Raw genomic sequence first — 21879 nt, 5'->3', positions numbered from 1 at the left:
CAGTTTTGATACGAAATATCAACATTTTTGACATTCCGCAGTTTATGCATTACAAGTCTTAAATCTGAAGTCCTAAATCAATTTAAAATGTGCAGGGTGATAGAGCATAACATTCTGAACACATCAGTATATAATATGCAGCAGTAGGCATCAGAAATATTGCTGTGATCCTGCAAGAAAGACGGAACATTGTATTACTTGGAGGTCATGCAAAACTTTTGCACGGCTCTGCATGTCTCTCTAAGGTACATTTTACTTTTGTGTGACTCCTCTCTACTTTGAGGTAAACCCATTGAGGGGAATCTAGGATCTCCACGTTTTAACTTTTTTTTTTTGCCATTGGGAACACTAAACATCATATGGATTTCACTGCAGTCATATTGTTGGTACTGAACAAACTCCTTTACTGTGCCCAGGAAGAGTAACTTGTATAGTGTGGCACCATCCCCCCAATCATTTTGAAATATTGGTGCCTATATCCTTGGTTAGGCTGCAGTAATAGTGTAGACTGCTTTCTCAGTAACACTTAACAATGTTAATCATCATTTTCATCATCATTTTATTCTTATATACCGCCATACCGAAAAGGTTCTGGGCAGTTCACAACAAGGTGAGCTAATACATGGGATACAGATAAAGACAGAAATAAGTAAATAAGATAAAGAAACCAAGCCTGTGTCTCTTTCAGAACAGACAATTCATCACTCCAAGTAAAAAGTAGGATAAATAAAACTTTCTGTAGTCTTTCCAAACTTGTACATATAGACATTGCCTTTATTTGTTGGCAAAACGCTGATCAGAAAAGCTTTGCAAAGTTGCCAGCTACAGAAATGGATATACTTTTACTGTGGTTTTGTAGCACTGCAATTACCCGTGCTCCATTAAAAGCCAACACCGTTTTCCCCGTTACTAAGCTAGACTGAAGGCTAGAAAAGTTTCCCCATAAGGGGGTCCAGCGACTTGCCTGTAGCGATAGAATTGTTCCGCCCTCAATACTGGGACGTAGCTCTGCAGCTTCAGCAGCTTGGCCATGTTTCAGCCAGTGTACACGCGTCGCCATAGCGACAGGACCATACCACTACACTAGACAAAGGGAGGAGCAACCAAATATCTGACCACCTTAACGAGCAGGCAAACATCGCATAGGGAACAACAAGGGAGCAACTATAAAGGTGAAACCTCTTCGGAAGGAGAAATGTATCTCACATGAAGAAGAAGGTCTACTACTCCAAAATGGTGTGTTCCCACTTCCCTTTCCCCCATCTACTTCCGGCATCAACATGGTGGCTCTGGCTGCGGCTTTAACTTCCTTTTACTTGTGAACATTTTCAAGTTTTGTTCATGTTTGGTGGCGCCAGCAAACCCATCTCACCTGACACGCCGAGCAGCTGGTGAGTGGCCCTGATGTTTGCTGCTCTGGGTTTGGGGGCTCGAAGCGCGAGAAAAGAGATTATGGAGGACTCCGGATCCTGCCTAGCTCATCCTAACCACACTTGCAGTCTGTCGCTCTGGCATTGGAGGTGGTGTAGAGAGGCTGCACTATAAGGAACCTCATCCTTGGTGTTTTCCAGGAATAGATGCCGTCAGGCCCTTCCCAGCTTGGAAGTAGGTCAGGGCGGTTATCCGTGGTACTTTCTCTGTTGATGGTTGTTGCAATCATGTTACTGAAAATACTCAGACGCGACTTTCTTTTTTGGAAGGCTCCCTCCTCCCCCCAGTACACTGGGTTTACGGTCACAAAGAGATCGAAGGTAGCAGAATGAGCCATCAGGCTAGGAGGACTCTACACTTCAGAAAGACGGCGGGGTTGGGGGGGGGGGAGGGTAGAGAGAGGCTAACGACTCGAGGCAGCAAGTGGAAAGGTGGGAGGGGGGAAGGCTCACTAGAAGCAAGGATGACATCAGGGGATGGAGGTAGAGATGCTTTAATAAGAGCAATGGTCTGAGAACCAGAGTTCAGTTTCTACTTCTGCTGCCCACAAGCTTTTTTGAGACTTTGGGTTAATCAGTATTTCCCATTGCCTCAGGTACCCACTTAGATTGTAAACTCAGTGGGGCTGGGGCATATTGCATCTCAAAACTTATCACTTTTGAACAGCAGTGCCAAAAAATATTATTGTGGATTAACACAAGTATCTTGAGGTAGAGAGAAGAATGGAAAATTAAACTGACAGCTTTCTGGCAGTTACTTTGTGTCATATTGTGTCCATAGTTTTTCCCTGCTCTTGACAGAACTTCTGGCTTCTGCATTATTTGTGTGGACATGGTGATATTAGATAAATATATCCTGTCTTGTATTTTTGTCTGTAGAATAAACACTCTTGGGCCCAGTTAGTCTACCTAAATTCATTCCAGCAAAAATTACTATAGACTACAGTTAATCATATCTTTCCCTTACTGCTAGGAATATTGAATACCTGCTTGAATTCTTTATCTCCACCGCCTTTTCTGGAAGGCTGTTCCCATTTATTTTGTATCTTCTCTATCAGAAAGTATGTTCTGTTATTCCTGGGGGCTCCATATTGATCAATAATTAAATTTTAAAAGTTCTGGAAGAAGTCTAGAGCATAGTTGAGTTTAAAAACGTTTGAACAAATTTCTGGAGGTCAGATAGACCTAGAAATTGAGGGACTGTTAATCAGGGGAGTTACACTCCTAAATTGGTTTCTGAATATTTCCCAGGTCCTAAATTTATGTTCAGAATTTCAGTTGACTACATTTGTAGTGCAATAAGTGTGCCATTCCAGACAGACTGGTAATATCCCCATGCTCACAAGCTATGCAGAAGGAATCCACTAGAGCAGGGGTGCCCACACTTTTTTGGCTTGCGAGCTCCTTTTAAAATGACCAAGTCAAAATGATCTACCAAAAATAAAAATACTAAACATATACCCCCTCTTTTACTACGGTGTGCTAGCCAATTTACCGTGCGCTAAGTGCTAATGCGCCATTATATTCTATGGATGCGTTAGCATTTAGCGTGCACTAAATTGGCTAGCACGCCTTAGTAAAAGACCCCCATATTTATTTATATATATATATACACTGAGTGCACCTCTTCTGTCCTCCAGACCTTGTTCCATTCCCCAACCAACATCTCTCTCTGTCCCTCCAGGAGTCCAACTTTTCTTCCTCTCTCCTCCACCCCTATTGGCAAAAAGTCTCCTGCTCTCTTCCTCCTCTGTTATGATCTTGCATCTCTCTGTTCTTCCTCAGGGTCTCTCTCCCCCTCTATCTCTTCTGTCTGCACCTCCAATAGTCCAACATCTGCCCCTCTCTTCTGCCTCCCCTTTGTTTCAGGCTTCTCCCTCTCTCTATCTTCCTTCTGCTAACATTTTGAGTCGTCCTACCTTTTGTCCAGGTCTTTGTCTCTCTCACTCTCTTTGTCTTCCCCCCTCTCCAGGCAACCCCCATTCCTCCTGGGCCCTCACGATGGGCACACTTTTACCCCGATGTGCGGGGCCTTACCTCCACTGCTTCCCTCAGACTGGATCATCGAGCAGTTCTTGCCTCTGGGCCTAACTACCATAAGTTTAAAGTAATTATGGCAGCCTGCAGAGCGAATGTAGCAGGCTGCCTCTCTGTAGCACGTTCCCTCTGCCACGGTCCCGCACCCTTCTAACGTCAGGGGCGGGATTGTCGCAAAGGGAATGTGCTACAGAGGCTGACGGCTGCCTGCTACGTTCGCTCTGCAGGCTACCGTAATTACTTTAAAGGTGAGACAGTGACCATGGGGGAATATGCTAGGGCAGGGGTGGGCAAACATTTTGACTCGTGGGCCACAATGGGTTCTTAAATTTGCCAGAGAGGCCAGGCGACTGGGGGGGGGGGGGGGGTGTTCTGATGTGCCACAGAATGATGATGGTAAGGGAAAGGGCTAAGGCAAAAAGAAAGAACCTCTCCCCAAAGGGCAGACTGTTGTCTCTGGTTTCTGCATTCATCTTCTTTTCATTCTCTTCCTTCCAGCGTCTGCCCTCTCTGTCTCTTCAATTCCTTCCAATATAAATTAAATGTAAATGTCAGGCATAATTCTCTTTTTAACTTGCTCTTCAGCCTGGACACCCAGGCCCTCGAATTCTTTATGGTTGAAAAATACAACAAACTGCTCCCTCATACCAACATGAACTTGAGTTGACTGTAAACACAGGCTTGATAAAGAACTTCTACATAGGCCCTTTCAGTACAGAACTTTAATTTCTTAATCCTAGACCAGATTTCAAATCAGAGAATTTTGTAACCCTTAAAACTCTTGCCCTAATCTAAATTAGACTTATCTACATTATATGTAGGAAAAAGCAGAAAAATGGCTACAGCATCCCAGCTAATGTATGGTATTAACGTCAAAAGGTTATAAAACTCCTGTCAGTCTCAAATCCTAGAGTCCTTTCAAGAGAGGCAGGGTTGTACCTTTTAGAACACCCGGTCTAAAACAAGAACACTTTGAACATGAAAGTGATTAAATCTTGTAAAATGTATGGCCCCTCCCTCGTGAAGTTTAAAATAAAAAACATCCGCATAAACCTCACTTCTAGATGAGTGTTCCTCCTACCTCTGAGGCTTCAGTAGAGCTGGAGGACAAAGAGTAAACTCCCAAAGTGACATGTGAGCAAAGTTTCTAGCGCAGTTATCACAAGGGACAGTCGAAAAGTGTCCAGAATGACAAGCCCTGCTGGAGCGCTAAAAGCCAGCCACTCTCCTTTCTCTTTCGGGGCCAGCGGCACACATGGCAGGCGCGAGCTTTTCGCGCTCCAGCCTGGCCACGCGCTGCTTCCTGAATGGCTGCTGTCAGTTCTTGCAAGTCCCACAAGAACTGACAGCAGCCATTCAGGAAGAAGCGCACGGCCAGGCTTGACCATGAAAAGCTCGCGCCTGCCTTGTGCGTCGCTGGACCAGCACAATTTAAAGGTAGACACAGGCTGGATTAAAAAAACTAATTTACATTACATTACATTACATTAGTGATTTCTATTCCGCTTATGCCTTGCGGTTCTAAGCGGATTACAAATTAGAAGATATCTGGACATTACCGAGAGAATTGTATAACAAAGATTCATGTACATTATATGATACAGTTGATAGTTACAAATTAGAGGATATCTGTATTTATCTGATGGAATTACATAGTAAAGATTCAAGAACTTACAGGAAACAGTGGAGAATAACAATATATTCGGGTAGCTGAGGAGGATAACCTAACATTGAAGGGATAAGTTTATTGGATACATGTGGTAGATGCTTATTTAGCGGTCTGGATATTTTTTGGTTGGTATGATTCGAGGAATTGACTAGTGTGTTATTCACAGGGGAGAAAACATGTACGAGTGGGAGGAGATTAGTAAGTAAGGACGTGTTTTTTGAATAGAACTGTTTTGATTTCTTTTCGAAACACTTTGATGTCTGTTGTTTTGATCATCAGTTTGGTGATGGTGGGGTCAATTTTCGCTGCTTGTGTCGCCAGGAGGCTGTCGTAAAGTTTCTTACGTCAGGTACCATTATGAGGGGGGAAGGTGAATAGGTTCTGAGTTCTCCTTGATCTGGGTGAGTGGTAGCGGTGTAGGTGGTTGTTTAGGTAGCTGGGGGCAGTGCCATGGGTTACTTTAAATAGTAGACAATAGAATTTGAACTGAGTTCTTGCTTTTATCGGAAGCCAGTGCGCGTCTACATAGGCGGGAGTGATGTGGTCAAATTTGCTAAGTGAGTAGATGAGTCTGATGGCAGTATTTTGTACGGTCTGTAGTTGTTTTATTATGTTGTTTGGGCAAGGTAGATAGAGGCTGTTGCAGTAATCTAAGGTACTAAGTATGAGGGATTGTACAATGAGCTTGTAGTGTTCTTTGGTAAGGAATTTTCTTATTTTCTTAGGTTTCGCATGGTGAAGAATGCTTTTTGTACGATTTTAAACTAACTAAACTAAACTAAACCTTAAGTTTATATACCGCGTCATCTCCACGGAAGTGGAGCTCGACACGGTTTACAGGGATTAAAAATAAAGAAGAGGAACTACAATGGAAGGAGGGAGAGGTGAAGTGAACAAGGACGGAGGAGGACGGAGGAGGTACATAGAATAGTGGAGAGGGAGGAAGTGGTTACATTTTGGTGAAAAGCCAGGTTTTCAGATGTTTTCTGAAATGTTGGAGGGAGGTCGAACTCCGAAGATGGGCCGTAAAGCTGTTCCACAACTCAGTGATCCTGAAGAGGAGGGAAGTACCGTGTTTTCCTGTATGGGAGATGCCAATTAGAGAAGGGAAGGATATTTTGAATTTCTGAGTGGATCTGGAGGAGTGAGTGCTTGAGAGCCAAGATAGTGGGAAGAGGGGAGGGAGGATGCCGTGAAGAGATTTGAAGGTAAGACAAGCGCATTTGTAGCGAACCCTGAGGAAGACTGGGAGCCAGTGAAGCTTAGACAGAAGCGGGGAGACGTGGTCAAATTTGCCTTTTGCGAAGATTAATTTAGCTGCGGTGTTCTGAATCCGCTGAAGTCTGAGAAGATTTTTCTTTGTTAGGCTTAGAAAGATGGAGTTGCAGTAATCGAGTCGGGATAGAATGATGGATTGGACAAGGACGGCGAAATGTTGTTGGTGGAAGCAGGATCTAACTTTTCTTAGCATATGGAGATTGAAAAAGCATTTTTTTACTAGGGAGTTGATGTGGTCGTTAAAGGACAGTGTAGAGTCAATGATGATTCCCAGAACTTTACTAGAGTGCTCAAGCTGCAGATTGGTGCCAGAGGAAAGTGGGATGTGGGAGGGTAGCTGATCCAGTTTTGGGCCGAGCCAAAGTAGTTTTGTTTTGGCCTCATTTAGTTTCATTTGAACAGTGAGGGCCCAGGATTGTAGACTTGTTATACAGGATGAGATGTTAGCCGAGAGGTTGGTGAGGTTAGAGTCGGTTTCAATAAGGACGAGGATGTCGTCGGCGTAGGTGTAAAGTGTCTCCGAGGTGGAAAGTTGGAGGAGTTTCAGGGAGGACATATAGACATTGAAAAGAATCGGGGATAAAGGTGAACCCTGCGGGACTCCACAGATCGGTTTCCAAGGGGAGGATGAGGAACCCTTCATGTTAACGAGGTAGGAACGGGACCGTAAGAATTTTGAGAACCAATCTAAGACAGTGGAATTTATGCCAATTTCAGAAAGTTGGAGGATTAGTATGTCATGGTGGACAATGTCGAAAGCTGCGGAGAGGTCGAATTGGAGAAGGACAGCAAATTTGTTGGAGGAGTGAAGTTGTTGGACCTTTGAGATTAAAGAGGCTAGAAGGGATTCAGTGCTGTAGTTGGGTCTAAATCCATGTTGGTAGGGTAGGAGAATGGAGAATCTCTCGAGATAGGATGAGAGTTGGGTGGCTATGATGGATTCCAGCATTTTGGTCAGGAGAGGGATATTAGCTATTGGGCGATAGCTGGAAGGGATGGAGGGGTCGAGATCAGCTTTTTTCAGAAGTGGGGACAGGGAAATGTGTCCCATTTCTGTAGAAAACAGGCCTGAGAGCAGGGCTGAGTTTAAGATTTTGGTAAGAGATGAGATGGCCTGGGTTGGAATATTCTCATATAAGTAGGAGGGGAAAGGATCCAAGGAGCAGTTGCAGGCTTTTAACTTGAGGCAGAGCTTAGAGACCTGAGAGTCGGAAACAGGCTCGAAGGCGGTCCAGGATCTGTCGGCTGGGATATGGTTCACCTCGGTTAAGTTGGGGTTGAGGGTAGTGGGCATCAAAGAGTTGTAATCGGGTGTGGGGGGGAAGGAGCTTCGTAAGGTAGACACTTTCTCATTGAAAAATTTTGCTAGATCGTTCGCGGATGGAGAAGAGGGGAGTGGGGAGGAATCGTGTTTGGAGGATATGGAACGCCAGATGTTGAACAGGGTGTTGCTTTGGTTGTTGGAGCGTGAGATTTTGTTGCCGTAGTAGTTCTTCCTTGATTTTTTTAATTCGGTGTTATAGAACCTAATGGAGGCCCTCCAGGATTGTCTGTCCGTGGGGGAATTGGATTTTTTCCATTTTCGTTCCAGTGATCGGCATTGCTGCTTTAGTTGTCTGTGGTAGGGAAGGTACCAGGGGGCCTTGCGGGAGTAGGAGACAGTTTTTGTGGATAGGGGAGCGAGGGAGTGGTAGGTGGTCTTAGAGAGGGTGATCCAATTGTGCCAGTTAGATTCAGGGCTTGAAGGGTTGGGGGTGGTGGTGAGTAGGTTAAGAAGTTTGGTCCAGAACAGGTCGCTCGTAATTTTCTTTCGGAAGGTGATAGTATCGGGGGAGCGGGAGGGGGATTCGAGGTGGGACATGAAAATGGGGAGGCAGAAAGCCCCTAGGAAGTGGTCGGACCAAGGGACGGGGTCCCAGCGAGTGTCGCTGATTAAAGTTTTGTGTTCGGTGAGGTCAATGAAGCTAATGATGTCTAACGCATGCCCCTTTTCATGGGTTGGGGAGGGAGCCAAGGGGGGGAAGCCTAAAGAGGTGAGGAAGTTGTTGAGATCAGTAGCATCTTTGTTGGTGGTATCATTTATGTGAAGATTAATGTCCCCAATGATTAGTAATCTTTGGAATTTGAGGAAGGCGTTTGTAATGGATTCGAGGACGAGGTCGGAGGATTTGTTCCAGGGGGATGAAGGTGGGCGGTATAAAAGCAGGATGCCTAGTGGGTGCGGATGGAGTTCGTCATTGACAGAGGCGAGCATGTATTCTAGGGAAGCATGGCAACCCTTTTCAAGGAGCTGGACGTCGAAGAATGATTTATGGAGGAGAGCCAGGCCACCTCCTTTTCGGTTAGTTCTAGGGGAGAAGAGGCCTTGGTATCCGTGAAGACAGAGTTCATTTTGAGAGAATATATCATCTTTTGCGATCCAAGTTTCAGTGATGAATAAGAAACCGGGGTTTGTGGATTTGTGGATTTGTGGATTTGTGGATTTGTGGATTTGTATTTGCATTGTGCAGCATCTGTCTAATTGTATTCCTAGAATTTTGAGAGTGCTCTGTATTGGATATTTGGTTGCGTTTACTTCCAGTTCTGTTAGGGATGGTTTTTGTTCCTTTTCTAGTAGTAGGAATTTGGTTTTCTCTGCATTCAGTTTCAGCTTATGGTTCTTCATCCATTTTTCTACAGTTTCCAGTGTTGTTTTCAGGCGTCTGTTGGAGATGGGGTCTTGGATGTCGAAGGGGAGGAGGATGGTTATGTCATCCGCGTAGCTGAAAGATGTTATATTTAGGGCGTCTAGGGCAGTGCCTAAGGAAGCTATAAAGAGGTTGAAAAGTATGGGCGAAAGAGGGGATCCTTGTGGTACTCCGCATGGGTTTGTCCAGGGGTCGGATAGAAGATCTTTTGACTTAACTCTGTATGATCTTGTTTTAAGGAATCCTTGGAACCAGTTGTGGACTTTACCTGGTATTCCTATGGCATCTAGTATCTGGAGTAGTATTGGATGGTCAACTAAGTTGAATGCTGCTGAAAGATCGAGTTGGATGACTAGTAACTTGTTTCCTTTGCTGAGGTGCTGTCTGGCTATATCTAGTAAAGATACCAGTAGTGTTTCTGTGCTGTGGTTAGCTCTGAAACCAGATTGAGTTGGATGTAGAATGTGGTGGTCTTCTAGGTAATTGGTGAGATATTGTGCTACTATACCCTCTATGAGTTTGACATATAGTGGAATAGAAGCGATTGGTCTATAGTTTGTTGGGTTGCCTATTGGGCCTTTGGGATCTTTTAGTATGGGAGTGATTATGATTTCGCCAAGATCCGGAGGGAACTGACCTTCCCTGAGGGTGGTTTGCAGCCATAGCGTGAGACATGCTATGAATTTAGTGGACGCTGTGGCTAGTAGATAGGGAGGACAGTTGTTCAGATCACAAGAAGATTTGCTGTATTTTTTGTACAGCCGGTCAAGGTCTGACCATTGTGTCGTTGGGAAGTTGTTTCAGGTCCTATCTGCTGAGATGGCTTTGTCTGTTGTGGGATTTATTAGTATCTCTTCTATGATGTTTTGAGAGTTGTTGAATGTGGATCTGATTGTGGTGATTTTATTTTTGAAGTGGTCCGCTAGTTGAGAAGCTGTTGGTGTCTGGGTTCCTTGGGTGGCGTGGAAGGGTTTGGTATCAGTGAGGTTGGGGTTGTTTAAGTCTATTGCTGGATCTACTGTGTCCCAGAATGTATTAGGTTCGATTTTCTGTCTGGACTTGAAGCTTGATTTGCGTGGGGTAGGTTTGATGCTATTATGCTCCCAGTTGATGGTGAAGTTGTACTTGTAGTGGGCCGTACTTTGCCCATGTCTGCACTAGGGAGAACACTGGCTCTGAGATCTACCGGCGTGCCTTGGCGATCGACGTTTTGGGCACCCCTGCACTAGAGGGCTTTGCTGCCCTCTTCAGTTTTTCCTTGTACAATGGAGCCGGAAGGAGTCTTTCTGATCTGATCTGTGTGTGTATGTATGTATATATATATATATATATATATATATATTTTTTATTTTTTTTTTATTTATTTTTTTTTTAATTATTTTTTTTTTCTGTCATGAATTTTTCATGCTCAAAGTTGTCTTATCAAGGGTTCAGCTCTGCCTGCATGGAGGAGAAACAGATTGAGGTTTGCAGGCCAATGCCTCTGTGGTACCTGTTGGCCAACTTGCAGCAACCTTTCTGGAGCTTGGGGTCTGTTGTAGTATTGCTCACCTGCTGCATTGCAGGGGCTTGCGCACAAGCTGTCAGGCATCTATATGGGGCTCAGTGTGGTTTCGCAGGGTGCTGGCTGTGTTTTGCCTCCTCCTTTTTTGTGTCTGCGGGTCCGCAGGAGCTCAAGGTTCGGTCAGACACTGGTCCTATTGGCAGCCCAAAGATACAGCATTGAATGAGCAGTCCATTTGAGGCAGTGATTTTTTTCTCCCAGATCTAGCAACCTTAGGAGCTTAGGCAGGCTGCAGCACATTTCCAGCACATGTCACAGTGAGTATAGCCTATGAGAAAAATCGGGAGGGGGGAGGGGCAGCAAGGGGATTAAAATAATTTTTTCAGATTTCTGTTCCTTCCCTTAGGTTTCCTCACCTTCAAAATCACAAAATCGCTGTTTATTTTGGAGCCAGTTTTTGGCACCAAAATGCTGCTGTGGTGGCCATCTTGGATTTCCTTTTTTTAACATTTTTTAAGTGCTCCAGAACCTTTTTTTAAGCGCTCCAGAACCTTCAAATCATCATGTGACTTTTTGTCCCAAAACTGGCAGAGATGGAGTCCTCAGATTCCTTTACCCCTAATAATTCATGCCAGATTTACACTGGATGGATGCCCAAAGAGCAACCTTATGCCACACAGCACATGAAGGGGGAGCGGGTGCAAATGGCTTAGCCTCCCCTTTGCTTTCTAGGACTGAGCAGTGATTGGGAGCCCATCGGTTGGGAGTAAATCCCTTCCAGAGTCTTGGAATGGTGGTCACCTAAACACAGGGTCGCAGAGGCAATGGATCCCGAGACGCAAGCTGGAATCATCTATAGGAGACTCCATGCTGCCCAATACAGCATTTTCTCTGGAATTTGTCAATCTAATGTGGAGACAAAGTATTCAAAAGTAAGACGATAACACTCCAAATGAAGATCAGATTTGTCCAGGCACTCATTTTCTCAGTGGTTAGTTATGGATGTGAAAGCTGGACACTACAGAAACAAGACAGAAAGAAGATTGACTCATTTGAGCTTTGGTGCTGGGGAAAGATTTTAGGCATGCTGTGGACTGCTATAAGAACTAAGAAATTGATTCTGGAAGAGATCAAAGTGACTATGTTGTTCGAAGCCCAAATGATGAAGTTATGACTTTCTAATTTTGGTCACACCATGAGATCACTGGAGAAGAACATCATGTTTGTGAATATTGAAGGAACCAGGTGAAGAGGGTTACCTGCAATCAGATGGCTGGACACGTTGGAAACAGCCATGGGGATGACGCTGGAGGACCTTTCTGGACTAGGCCAAAGTGATTTCTTTTTAGATCTGCAATTCAAATTGCTAGGACTCAAGCATGAATCGATGGCACATAACAAACAAAAACCAATTTGTAGAACTTATCTAGATGGCCAAGATCTCCAAGAGATGTCTTCCAGTGCACCAGGAGGCACGCGAGAGAGCTGGGGTTCCTATGGCGTGTCTTAGTATTGGAGGCTGACCAGGATCCCTGTTGGGAGATGCAGGGTCACAGGCAGGTGTGAGTGCACAGGATACAGTGGTGGCCCTCAGTCAAGGGTTGATCCCACGGTCTCTGGCTGTTCAGACTCTCAACCCTATCTTTGCCTGTTCTCTCAGGGTTTCCGCAGGTGGCATTGTGCTTGTTGCCTCTTTGCGGGAATTAAACTTGGACTCCCAGCAGGTCCCCTCTGCTCCCTGCACTATATTGAGTGGAGTGAGAGCCCAGTCTTCTTCATCTCCCTGGCATCCTGATATCAGTGTACTGGTCACGGAGCACTGGGATGCTCCTGATGGGTCCCTTTAAAGTAGCCAAGGACAATGGCTCGGCTGTATCTGATTGCATAGGAGTGTCAGCAGCTGTTTGCTTAGCCCAAGGTAGATTTCTTGGTAGCACAAGTAACCAAATGCATGTCCCTACCAAATGAAGGATGTGTGGTATTAAAAGATATGCAGGATTGCAGAGTAGATGTGATTCTTAAAAGACAATTTGAAGTGCTGGCCTTAGGAATCAAAGCAGCTGCAGCAGCCTCCTTTGTGACATTTGCAAGTTATACAAGATCGTGGGGGCTTGAGCTGGCAGAGGGGCGAACCTCTACCCCAGCTGGAGTGAATTAGGTAGCTGATGCTCTCTACGATATCATCAGAGTCATGAGCAAAGTTTTGGCATATTCAGTATCAGCCTGCAGAATGCTCTGGATCGGGCAGCGGGTGGGAGATTCCACCTCCAAGGCTACCCTCAGCTGACTTCCTTTCATGGGAATAATGTTCGGAAAGGGACTGGACAATCTCATGACCAGCATTGGCCAAAATCTCTCCCTGACAGCAGACCATGAACTTCAAGAGGTTCTGGGTGATCTAATTTTTTGTGGCTCCAGGCACTTTGGACAGTACTTGGGAAGTGCCTCCTCTCAGAGATTCTTCAAGGGAGCCAGCAGAGATTCTTAAGTCCCAGGCAGAGCCAGATCTTCAGTTCTCATTCCACTACAATCTCCAAGAAAGCATAATGACGCCAGGTCAGGAACAGTTCCCCTTAATAATATGCAGAGGTCTGGATGCCGATCTCATCAGACCATTGGGTGCTGGAGATTGTTCAGAGCAGTTACATTTTCGCCCAGCCCTTAACGGACCGGTTTGTGGACTCTCCGGTGGAGTGACCAGAGAAAACAAGCAAGATCACGGCTAGAGTGAAGAGGCTGTTAGATATTCAGGCCATAGAGTCTGTGCTGCCCAAAGATTTGGGCTTGGGCAGATGCTGCATATACTTCATAGTGCTCAAGAAAGGCTTAGATCTTACACATGTCAGTGCAGTGCTGAAAGTTCTACACTTTCACTTGGAGAAAGTATGATCAATCAGCGGTGGTGGCATTGGGGACATTTCTGGCCTCTCTGGCTTTGACGGAGACCTACTGACACATTCCCATCTTTCTAGAACACAAAGTGCCTGAGGTTTCATGTCCTAGAAAACCATTACCAGTTCTCGGCTCTTCCCTTTGAGCTGGTGACAGCACCTCACACATTTACCAAGGTGATGGTGGTGGTAGCTGCCCATGTACACAAGATGGGCTTGCAGGCTGGTTCATATTTGGGCAACTAGCTGATCAGAGCTCCTTCATTCCAGGAAGGAGAAAAAGCAGTAACTCACATAATGAATTTCTGAAAGAGTTTCCATCCCAATCCCTGAAATACCTAGGAGTCTTCTTCAACACGGCAGAAGGTCATGTCTATCTTCCAGAAGCACGCAGACAGAAGCTTTACAGCCAGATAATGATCTTGTTGGACAAACCAACAGGGGGTTCTTGGAGCAAGCACGTGGTGAATTGGAGAGCGGATAGGAGGAACAGTGAGTGGAGAAAGTGTGCTTGTTGCCAATTGCAGGGTCGGAGAAGGCTGACACAGCAGTGAGGGCAGGAGGACTAATAACACAAGTAGAGAGGAGCGGAGAAGTGCACAGGGGGTTGGAGGAGGAGTGCAGGGGAGCGGAGAAGGCAGGAGAAGTGCACCGGGAGTCGGAGGAGGGGTGCAGGAGAGCGGAGAAAGCAGGAGAAGTGCACAGGGGGTCGGAGGAGGAGTGCAGGAGAGCGGAGAAGGCAGGAGAAGCGATCAGAGAGGCTTAAAAGGCAGCAGATAGAGAAACACTGTCACCGGAGGAGAACAGAGAGAGGCAGATGGGACACGGAGAGGGAAGAGGCGGGTGGTAACTCCGCCCACCCCTCAACGTCACAACCGATCTCCCCCATAAAAGGGGACGAGCTAACAGAGGGTTCTCAGCGCTAGGCCAGCCAAAAGGGGGTTCTTGGAGCAAGCACGTGGTGAATCGGAGAGCGGATCGGAGGAACAGTGAGTGGAGAAAGTGTGCTTGTTGCCAATTGCAGGGTCGGAGAAGGCTGACACAGCAGTGAGGGCAGGAGGACTAATAACACAAGTAGAGAGGAGCGGAGAAGTGCACAGGGGGTCAGAGGAGGAGTGCAGGGGAGCGGAGAAGGCAGGAGAAGTGCACCGGGAGTCGGAGGAGGGGTGCAGGAGAGCGGAGAAGGCAGGAGAAGTGCACAGGGGGTCGGAGGAGGAGTGCAGGAGAGCGGAGAAGGCAGGAGAAGCGATCAGAGAGGCTTAAAAGGCAGCAGATAGAGAAACACTGCCACCGGAGGAGAACAGAGAGAGGCAGACGGGACACGGAGAGGGAAGAGGCGGGTGGTAACTCCGCCCACCCCCCGACGTTACAACCGATCTCCCCCATAAAAGGGGACGAGCTAACAGAGGGTTCTCAGCGCTAGGCCAGCCAAAAGGGGGTTCTTGGAGCAAGCACGTGGTGAATCGGAGAGCGGATCGGAGGAACAGTGAGTGGAGAAAGTGTGCTTGTTGCCAATTGCAGGGTCGGAGAAGGCTGAGTGAGGGCAGGAGGACTAATAACACAAGTAGAGAGGAGCGGAGAAGTGCACAGGGGGTCGGAGGAGGAGTGCAGGGTAGTGGAGAAGGCAGGAGAAGTGCACCGGGAGTCGGAGGAGGGGTGCAGGAGAGCGGAGAAGGCAGGAGAAGTGCACAGAGGGTCGGAGGAGGAGTGCAGGAGAAGCGATCAGAGAGGCTTAAAAGGCAGCAGATAGAGAAACACTGCCACCGGAGGAGAACAGAGAGAGGCAGACGGGACATGGAGAGGGAAGAGGCGGGTGGTAACTCCGCCCACCCCCCAACGTCACAACTGATCTCCCCCATAAAAGGGGACGAGCTAACAGAGGGTTCTCAGCGCTAGGCCAGCCAAAAGGGGGTTCTTGGAGCAAGCACGTGGTGAATCGGAGAGCGGATCGGAGGAACAGTGAATGGAGAAAGTGTGCTTGTTGCCAATTGCAGGGTCGGAGAAGGCTGACACAGCAGTGAGGGCAGGAGGACTAATAACACAAGTAGAGAGGAGCGGAGAAGTGCACAGGGGGTCGGAGGAGGGGTGCAGGGGAGCGGAGAAGGCAGGAGAAGTGCACCGGGAGTCGGAGGAGGGGTGCAGAAGAGCGGAGAAGGCAGGAGAAGTGCACAGGGGGTCGGAGGAGGAGTGCAGGAGAGCGGAGAAGGCAGGAGAAGCGATCAGAGAGGCTTAAAAGGCAGCAGATAGAGAAACACTGCCACCGGAGGAGAACAGAGAGAGGCAGACGGGACACGGAGAGGGAAGAGGCGGGTGGTAACTCCGCCCACTCCCCGACTTCACTGCCGATCTCCCCCATAAAAGGGGACGAGCTAACGGCGCACAGCCGTTCGGCGCGCGGCGAATGCGAGCGGCAAAGGCGCTCGCCTTAGCGAGAGCGCCTTTGCGTAGGGCCTTTGCGTAGGGCCTCAAGGAAGCCTTCAGTCTACAGTTAGTCTATCTTTCAACTCTCATCAGCTAGCTATTTAACCAATTCACTTCTGTCTTTCTTTCTACTTTCTACCAAACTTTCAACCAGGCAGACCTTCTACTTAGCCAAGAAGCAACCAGGCCTTGCACACTATACAACAGGCAGACCTCACCAATCACTCTTATCCTCATACCATTTAACCAGGCAGTCCTTCTAGCCCACTAACAAACAGGCAGCCTTAACTAATAACACTGCACAACAAAGTTTTTGCTTCCTGAACACTGCTGGGTGTTTCTTATAGAATTTTGGGTGCTGATCATGAATATTACATCAAAAATTACCCATCACGTACCATTTCAGAGAAATCTTCAATTTTGTCGTGATTTTTTCTTATATTTGGATGCAAACAATTTTTTCTCCCATAAGTGTCTTATCAACCAGGTATAACTGGAATATCTGTGGAGACCTCAAAGTCGTTGCTCTGTTACTAGGACTGCAGCTTGGCTATACAAAGTACTGCTGTTTCATCTGCGAATGGGACAGCCGAGACAGAGAGTCGCACTATTCTAGAAAGAACTGGCCACTCCGTAAAAAGTTAGTTCCAGGACAGAAAAATGTAGCACATGAATCGCTTGTTGACCCGACAAAGATATTTTTGCCTCCTCTTCACATTAAACTGGGACTCATGAAGAATTTTGTGAAAGCAATGAACAAGGAAGGGGAAGGTTTTCGTTATTTAAGACAGATGTTCCCAAGAATAACTGATGCCAAGATCAAAGAGGGTATTTTTGTTGGCCCCCAGATCAGACATGTTATGAGTGACAAGCGATTTGAAGATCTGTTAGTTGGGCCGGAAAAAATTGGCTGGAAAGCCTTGAAAGACGTTGTTGACAATTTTCTGGGCAATTACAGAGCCCCAAACTACATTCAGCTGGTAGACAAACTTCTCAAAGCATACAAGAGAATGAAGTGCAATATGTCACTCAAGATTCATTTCCTCCATTCACACTTGGACTTCTTCCCCGCAAATCTCGGTGCTGTGAGTGACGAGCACGGTGAAAGGTTTCATCAAGACATAGCTACGATGGAGAAACGATACCAGGGCAATTGGAATCCGTCAATGCTTGCCGACTATTGTTGGATGCTACAACGTGATGCACCAGACACTGAATATAAAAGAAACTCGGGAGCAAAACACTTTTAATTCTGTTTCATTTAGTCGCTTGTGCGAAACGTAAACTTGACTATATATTTTATTGTCAGTAAACATAAAAATGTCTATTTCTCATAGTTCTTACGTGATGCAGTAAAACCAAAACCATATTTGAGCATACCAAGTTGGTACCTGTCATAATCACCAAAAACTTTTCAGGAATCAAGACTTAACCAAAAAATTGTTGTGCAGTGTAACTAATAAGAAACAATTAAGTGACTACCTCTATCTACCTCTATCCTTCAAACCTTAAACTATCTGACCAATAACTAACCACCTGAGTAAGAACTAAATACAAAAAAAAACAACAACTAAAAAAACAAAAAAAAACCCATATATAAAAATAAATAACCTTTAGAAAATGGCAAGTAGAACTAGAAGGAACAAGAATTCAATCAAGACAGGCAGTTCAGACACCGAGGGGATCCAGGGGGTGGCCACGGACCTCGTGCAGGCGGAAGGGGTACCAGGATGGAGTACAGAGGTCTCTGTCCAGACCGAGGCAATCCCCACAAAGATGACTACAGTCTACACACAGACAGAAACAACGGAGCAGCTAGATGGAAGCCTTTTGTTGGAGCTGATGAGCCTGAGAGAGGAGGTTCAGCGATTGAGAAGCATCCGGGACGACGAGGTCTTCATCGACGGAGTCATCCAGGAGCTGTCCCAGATCTCTGGACGGGAACCTGACAAGACCATCCTCATTACTCCCAAAGCAACCAAACCGGCAACCTTGGGTCCAACCATCGGAATACAGGAAGAGGCTGGAGATGCTGATTCCTGGCAGCTAGTAACTTCCTCCACAGGCAAACGCAGAAGACCTTCCTCTCATTTTGTCTCTTTCTCTCACTTACAGGGCAGCTCTGCTTCGACCCCGCAAATCATCTTGAGGAACAGATTCCAGCTGCTACAGGAGGGATCTGACAACGTGGTACAGGAGGTTGTTCAGCAGACGGTTCCAACTCCGGAGACAACAGTTGCCCCCCCCCCCTAAGAAGCGCAGAGTGGTGGTTGTTGGGGATTCGCTGCTGAGGGGCACCGAGGGACCAGTCTGTAGACCAGATTTGCTACCGAGAAAGGTTTGCTGTTTGCCAGAGGCCAGGATCCGGGATGTGACCGCTTGTCTGGACAGACTCATCAAGCCCCAGGACCACTTCCCCATGCTTCTCATTCACGTCGGAACTAATGACACTGCCAGGAACACCCCGGAGAGCATACCTGAGGACTTTAGAGCCCTGGGTGAGAAGCTGAGGAGAATGGATGCGCAAGTGGTTTTCTCCTCGATCCTCCCAGTGAGGGGCAAGGGTAGAGCCAGGGATGATCGCATCCAGTGGGCTAACGACTGGCTGCACGGATGGTGCAAGGAGATGAACTTCGGGTTCCTGCACCATGGAGAGGCACTACAAGGACTACAGGGATCAGACGGTCTACACCTGACCAGAAGAGGAAAGAACATCTTTGGACACTGACTAGCCGGCCTACTTCACAGGGCTTTAAACTAGGTAAGTTGGGGGAGGGTACAGGCACAATTGACCTGCAAGGTGAGCAAAGCTGAAAATACTCTGTTGAGACTGAGGTAAGTAAATCTTGCATTTCTGGGTTTGGGGCTGGGATGGGGACACACATTGACGAATCTGGGCTAGGTTCACATTGTAATCTGGGTCGAGGGATCGTATACACATTTCCGAGCCTGGGACAAGTTCACGCTGTAACTCTGGGTCTAGTACACACATAGCAAATTGCACTTAGGAGGTCAAAGTAGATCAAGCGGGAATATCCCCACAGAGTCATAGCAAACATATAACATGGAGGGCTATGTACGTCAACGCTCACAGCTTGGGGAATAAAATCCTGGAATTAGAGACAGAGATGAGGAACGCCAACCTAGATGTGGTGGCGATATCCGAGACCTGGCTCACGGACTCCCATGGCTGGGACATGGTCATACCGGGTTACAACTTGCTTCGCCGAGACAGGGAGGGCAAATTGGGAGGAGGGGTAGCACTATATACCAAAGATGACATTAAAGTCACCAGAATTGCAGATGTCAGGTACACAGGGGAATCCCTTTGGGTGAATCTGGCTAGGGGGAAGGACAAATGCCTGTATCTTGGTGTAGTATACAGACCCCCAAGACAGCAGGATGACCTGGATATGAAATTAATCGAGGATATAGAGAATATCACCTTGCGTGGGGACACTGTATTGTTAGGTGACTTCAATATGCCTGATGTGGACTGGACCACACTTTCCTCTGCGTCCAACAGCAGCAGAAGGCTATTAAACTCTATTCAGGGAGCACGACTCAGGCAACTGGTATTGGAGCCAACAAGGGATCGGGCAATACTGGACCTGATACTTACCAATGGAGAAATTGTCACAGAGGTCTCGGTAGGCGACAGGTTGGCCTCCAGTGACCACAACATGGTATGGTTCAATCTCAGGAAAGGTTTCACAAAATCTAACACATTAACCAAGGTCCTCAGCTTCAAGGACGCCAACTTTGAGGGCATGGGGGATTTCATCCATCAGGCGCTGCATAACCGAGCAGAAACAGATAATGTGGAAGTATTGTGGTCAACTCTAAAAGTTCCTCTTCCGGTGTCGTTCCCCGATGTAGTTTGCCTGAGAAGACCCCTCCTGACGAAGAAAACGAAACCTGGGTCGGGGGGCCAGGCATGGGGGGCCAGGCATTGAAGTAAAAAGCACTTGGCACTTTATCTAGCACTTTAAGAGCACTTCAGCACATTACATAAAAAATTATTTGCACAGTTTGTACTTTTGCACAATCCAATGACGCTGCTATTGACTTTTATTCTTGTTCCACCATGGGTACGATAAAAAATGGTCGGATCTTTTAGACATTGCGATATACTATCTAATCATATGATTAGTTGCAGCGTTATTGGAAACTGAATCATCATTTTGTTGGGAATGATAGATGTTTGATTTTAATATATTGGCTTGATAGCTAAAAACATAATAAAGAGCTGTGATTTAATAAAGAACACTATTATTTTCATCACAGAATCTTAGTGATTTTCTCCCTACTAGTAAATTCAACTCTAAAAGCTACCATACTAGAAGCAACCAACCGCTTTATTAAATTGGTAAGTAAACGGCGAAGAAACAATAAGCCACAGTGGTTCTCTGCAGAGATCTCAGACCTCATAAAAGAAAAGAGCGTTCATATCTTATAAACAATCAGGGAAGCAGGACTCTAGGGAAGACTATCTGGCCAAGTCAAGAGCAGTCAAAACAAAGGTCAAAGAGGCCAAATTTAGAATGGAGGAGAATCTAGCGAAGAACATCAAGAAGGGCAATAAACCCATCTTCAGGTATATTAGTGATAGAAACAGAAACACAGGCGGGATAGTACACCTTAAGAAACCAGACGGGAACTATGTAGAATCGGATTCTGAAAAGGCTGAACTATTAAATGAATACTTCTGCTCAGTCTTCACTCGTGAGGCGCTGGGATCCGGCCCTCAGCTGCAGACAAGGGATAGCTCTGCAGACCCATTTCGAAATTTCGAGTTTTCACCCAGCACTGTCCACTTTGAAATATCTAATCTCAAGGTTAACAAAGCAATGGGACCAGACAACCTACACCCCAGGGTACTCAGGGAATTAAGTGACATCTTGGCGGAACCGCTATCCACGCTCTTCAATCTCTCCCTTAGTACAGGTAAAGTCCCATTGGACTGGAAAACGGCTAACGTCATTCCACTCCACAAAAAAGGATGCAGGACGGAGGCTGCTAACTACAGACCAGTGAGTCTCACATCAATAGTGAGCAAGCTAATGGAAACTCTAATCAAACGCCAATTGGATACGATCTTAGACGAGGAGAATCTACGAGATACGCGTCAACATGGATTTACTAAGGGGAGGTCCTGCCAATCTAACCTAATCAGCTTCTTTGACTGGGTGACAGGGAAGCTGGATGTTGGGGAGTCCCTAGACATCGTATACTTGGATTTCAGCAAAGCATTCGATAGTGTGCCACACCGCAGGTTATTGAACAAGATGAGCTCTATAGGATTAGGAGACACATTGACAGCATGGGTTAGGGACTGGCTTGGAGGTAGGCTTCAGAGGGTGATGGTGAACGGCACCCCCTCCGAAAAGACGGAGGTGATCAGTGGAGTGCCGCAGGGCTCGGTCTTGGGCCCGATCCTATTCAACATCTTCATAAGGGACTTGGCTGAGGGACTTCAAGGTAAAATAGCGCTATTCGCCGATGACGCCAAACTATGCAATGTAGTAGGCAGGAACACGTCAGACCAAAGCACAGGGCCAGACGGAAACTCAATGCCTGACAGTATGGTGCACGATCTACTCCTACTGGAGCACTGGTCCAGGACCTGGCAACTCAGTTTCAATACCGAAAAATGTAAAGTCATGCACCTGGGCAGCCAAAATCCATGCAAGACGTACACCTTTAATGGTAAAATCCTACAAAGGACTGTAACAGAACGTGACTTAGGGGTGATCATCAATGAGGACATGAAGACTGCCAAGCAAGTGGAGAAAGCTTCATCTAAGGCTAGACAAATCATAGGTTGTATACGTAGGGGTTTCGTCAGCCAGAAGCCCGAAGTCATTATGCCATTGTACAGATCCATGGTGAGACCCCATCTGGAGTACTGTGTACAATTTTGGAGGCCGCATTACCGCAAAGATGTGCTGAGACTTGAGTC

The 21879-nt window shown here is 46.5% G+C and overlaps 2 protein-coding genes across 4 annotated transcripts in view; one reads left to right on the top strand and one right to left on the bottom strand.

Moving 5' to 3' along the window:
• Positions 1–1250, bottom strand: part of SPATA17 (spermatogenesis associated 17) — a 293753-nt gene extending 292503 nt beyond the window's left edge. Inside the window, exon 1 of one of the 3 annotated variants that reach the window (XM_033936576.1) lies at positions 1207–1250. In XM_033936576.1, the coding sequence (XP_033792467.1) occupies positions 1207–1208 (2 nt within the window). In that variant the 5' untranslated portion in view covers positions 1209–1250. Of the gene's footprint in view, positions 1–964 lie in introns of all 3 variants that reach the window. The other 2 variants (XM_033936575.1, XM_033936573.1) reach the window with 2 other exon arrangements.
• Positions 1200–21879, top strand: part of GPATCH2 (G-patch domain containing 2) — a 341444-nt gene continuing 320764 nt past the window's right edge. The window contains 1 exon segment of the mRNA XM_033936572.1: positions 1200–1391. Within this exon segment, the coding sequence (XP_033792463.1) occupies positions 1342–1391 (50 nt within the window). The 5' untranslated portion in view covers positions 1200–1341.

This window comes from Geotrypetes seraphini, chromosome 3 (assembly GCF_902459505.1).
Source record: "Geotrypetes seraphini chromosome 3, aGeoSer1.1, whole genome shotgun sequence".
NCBI classification, from domain to species: domain Eukaryota; kingdom Metazoa; phylum Chordata; class Amphibia; order Gymnophiona; family Dermophiidae; genus Geotrypetes; species Geotrypetes seraphini.
Note: the sequence above shows the minus strand (reverse complement) of the source record. Positions and strands in the feature narration are given on the sequence as shown.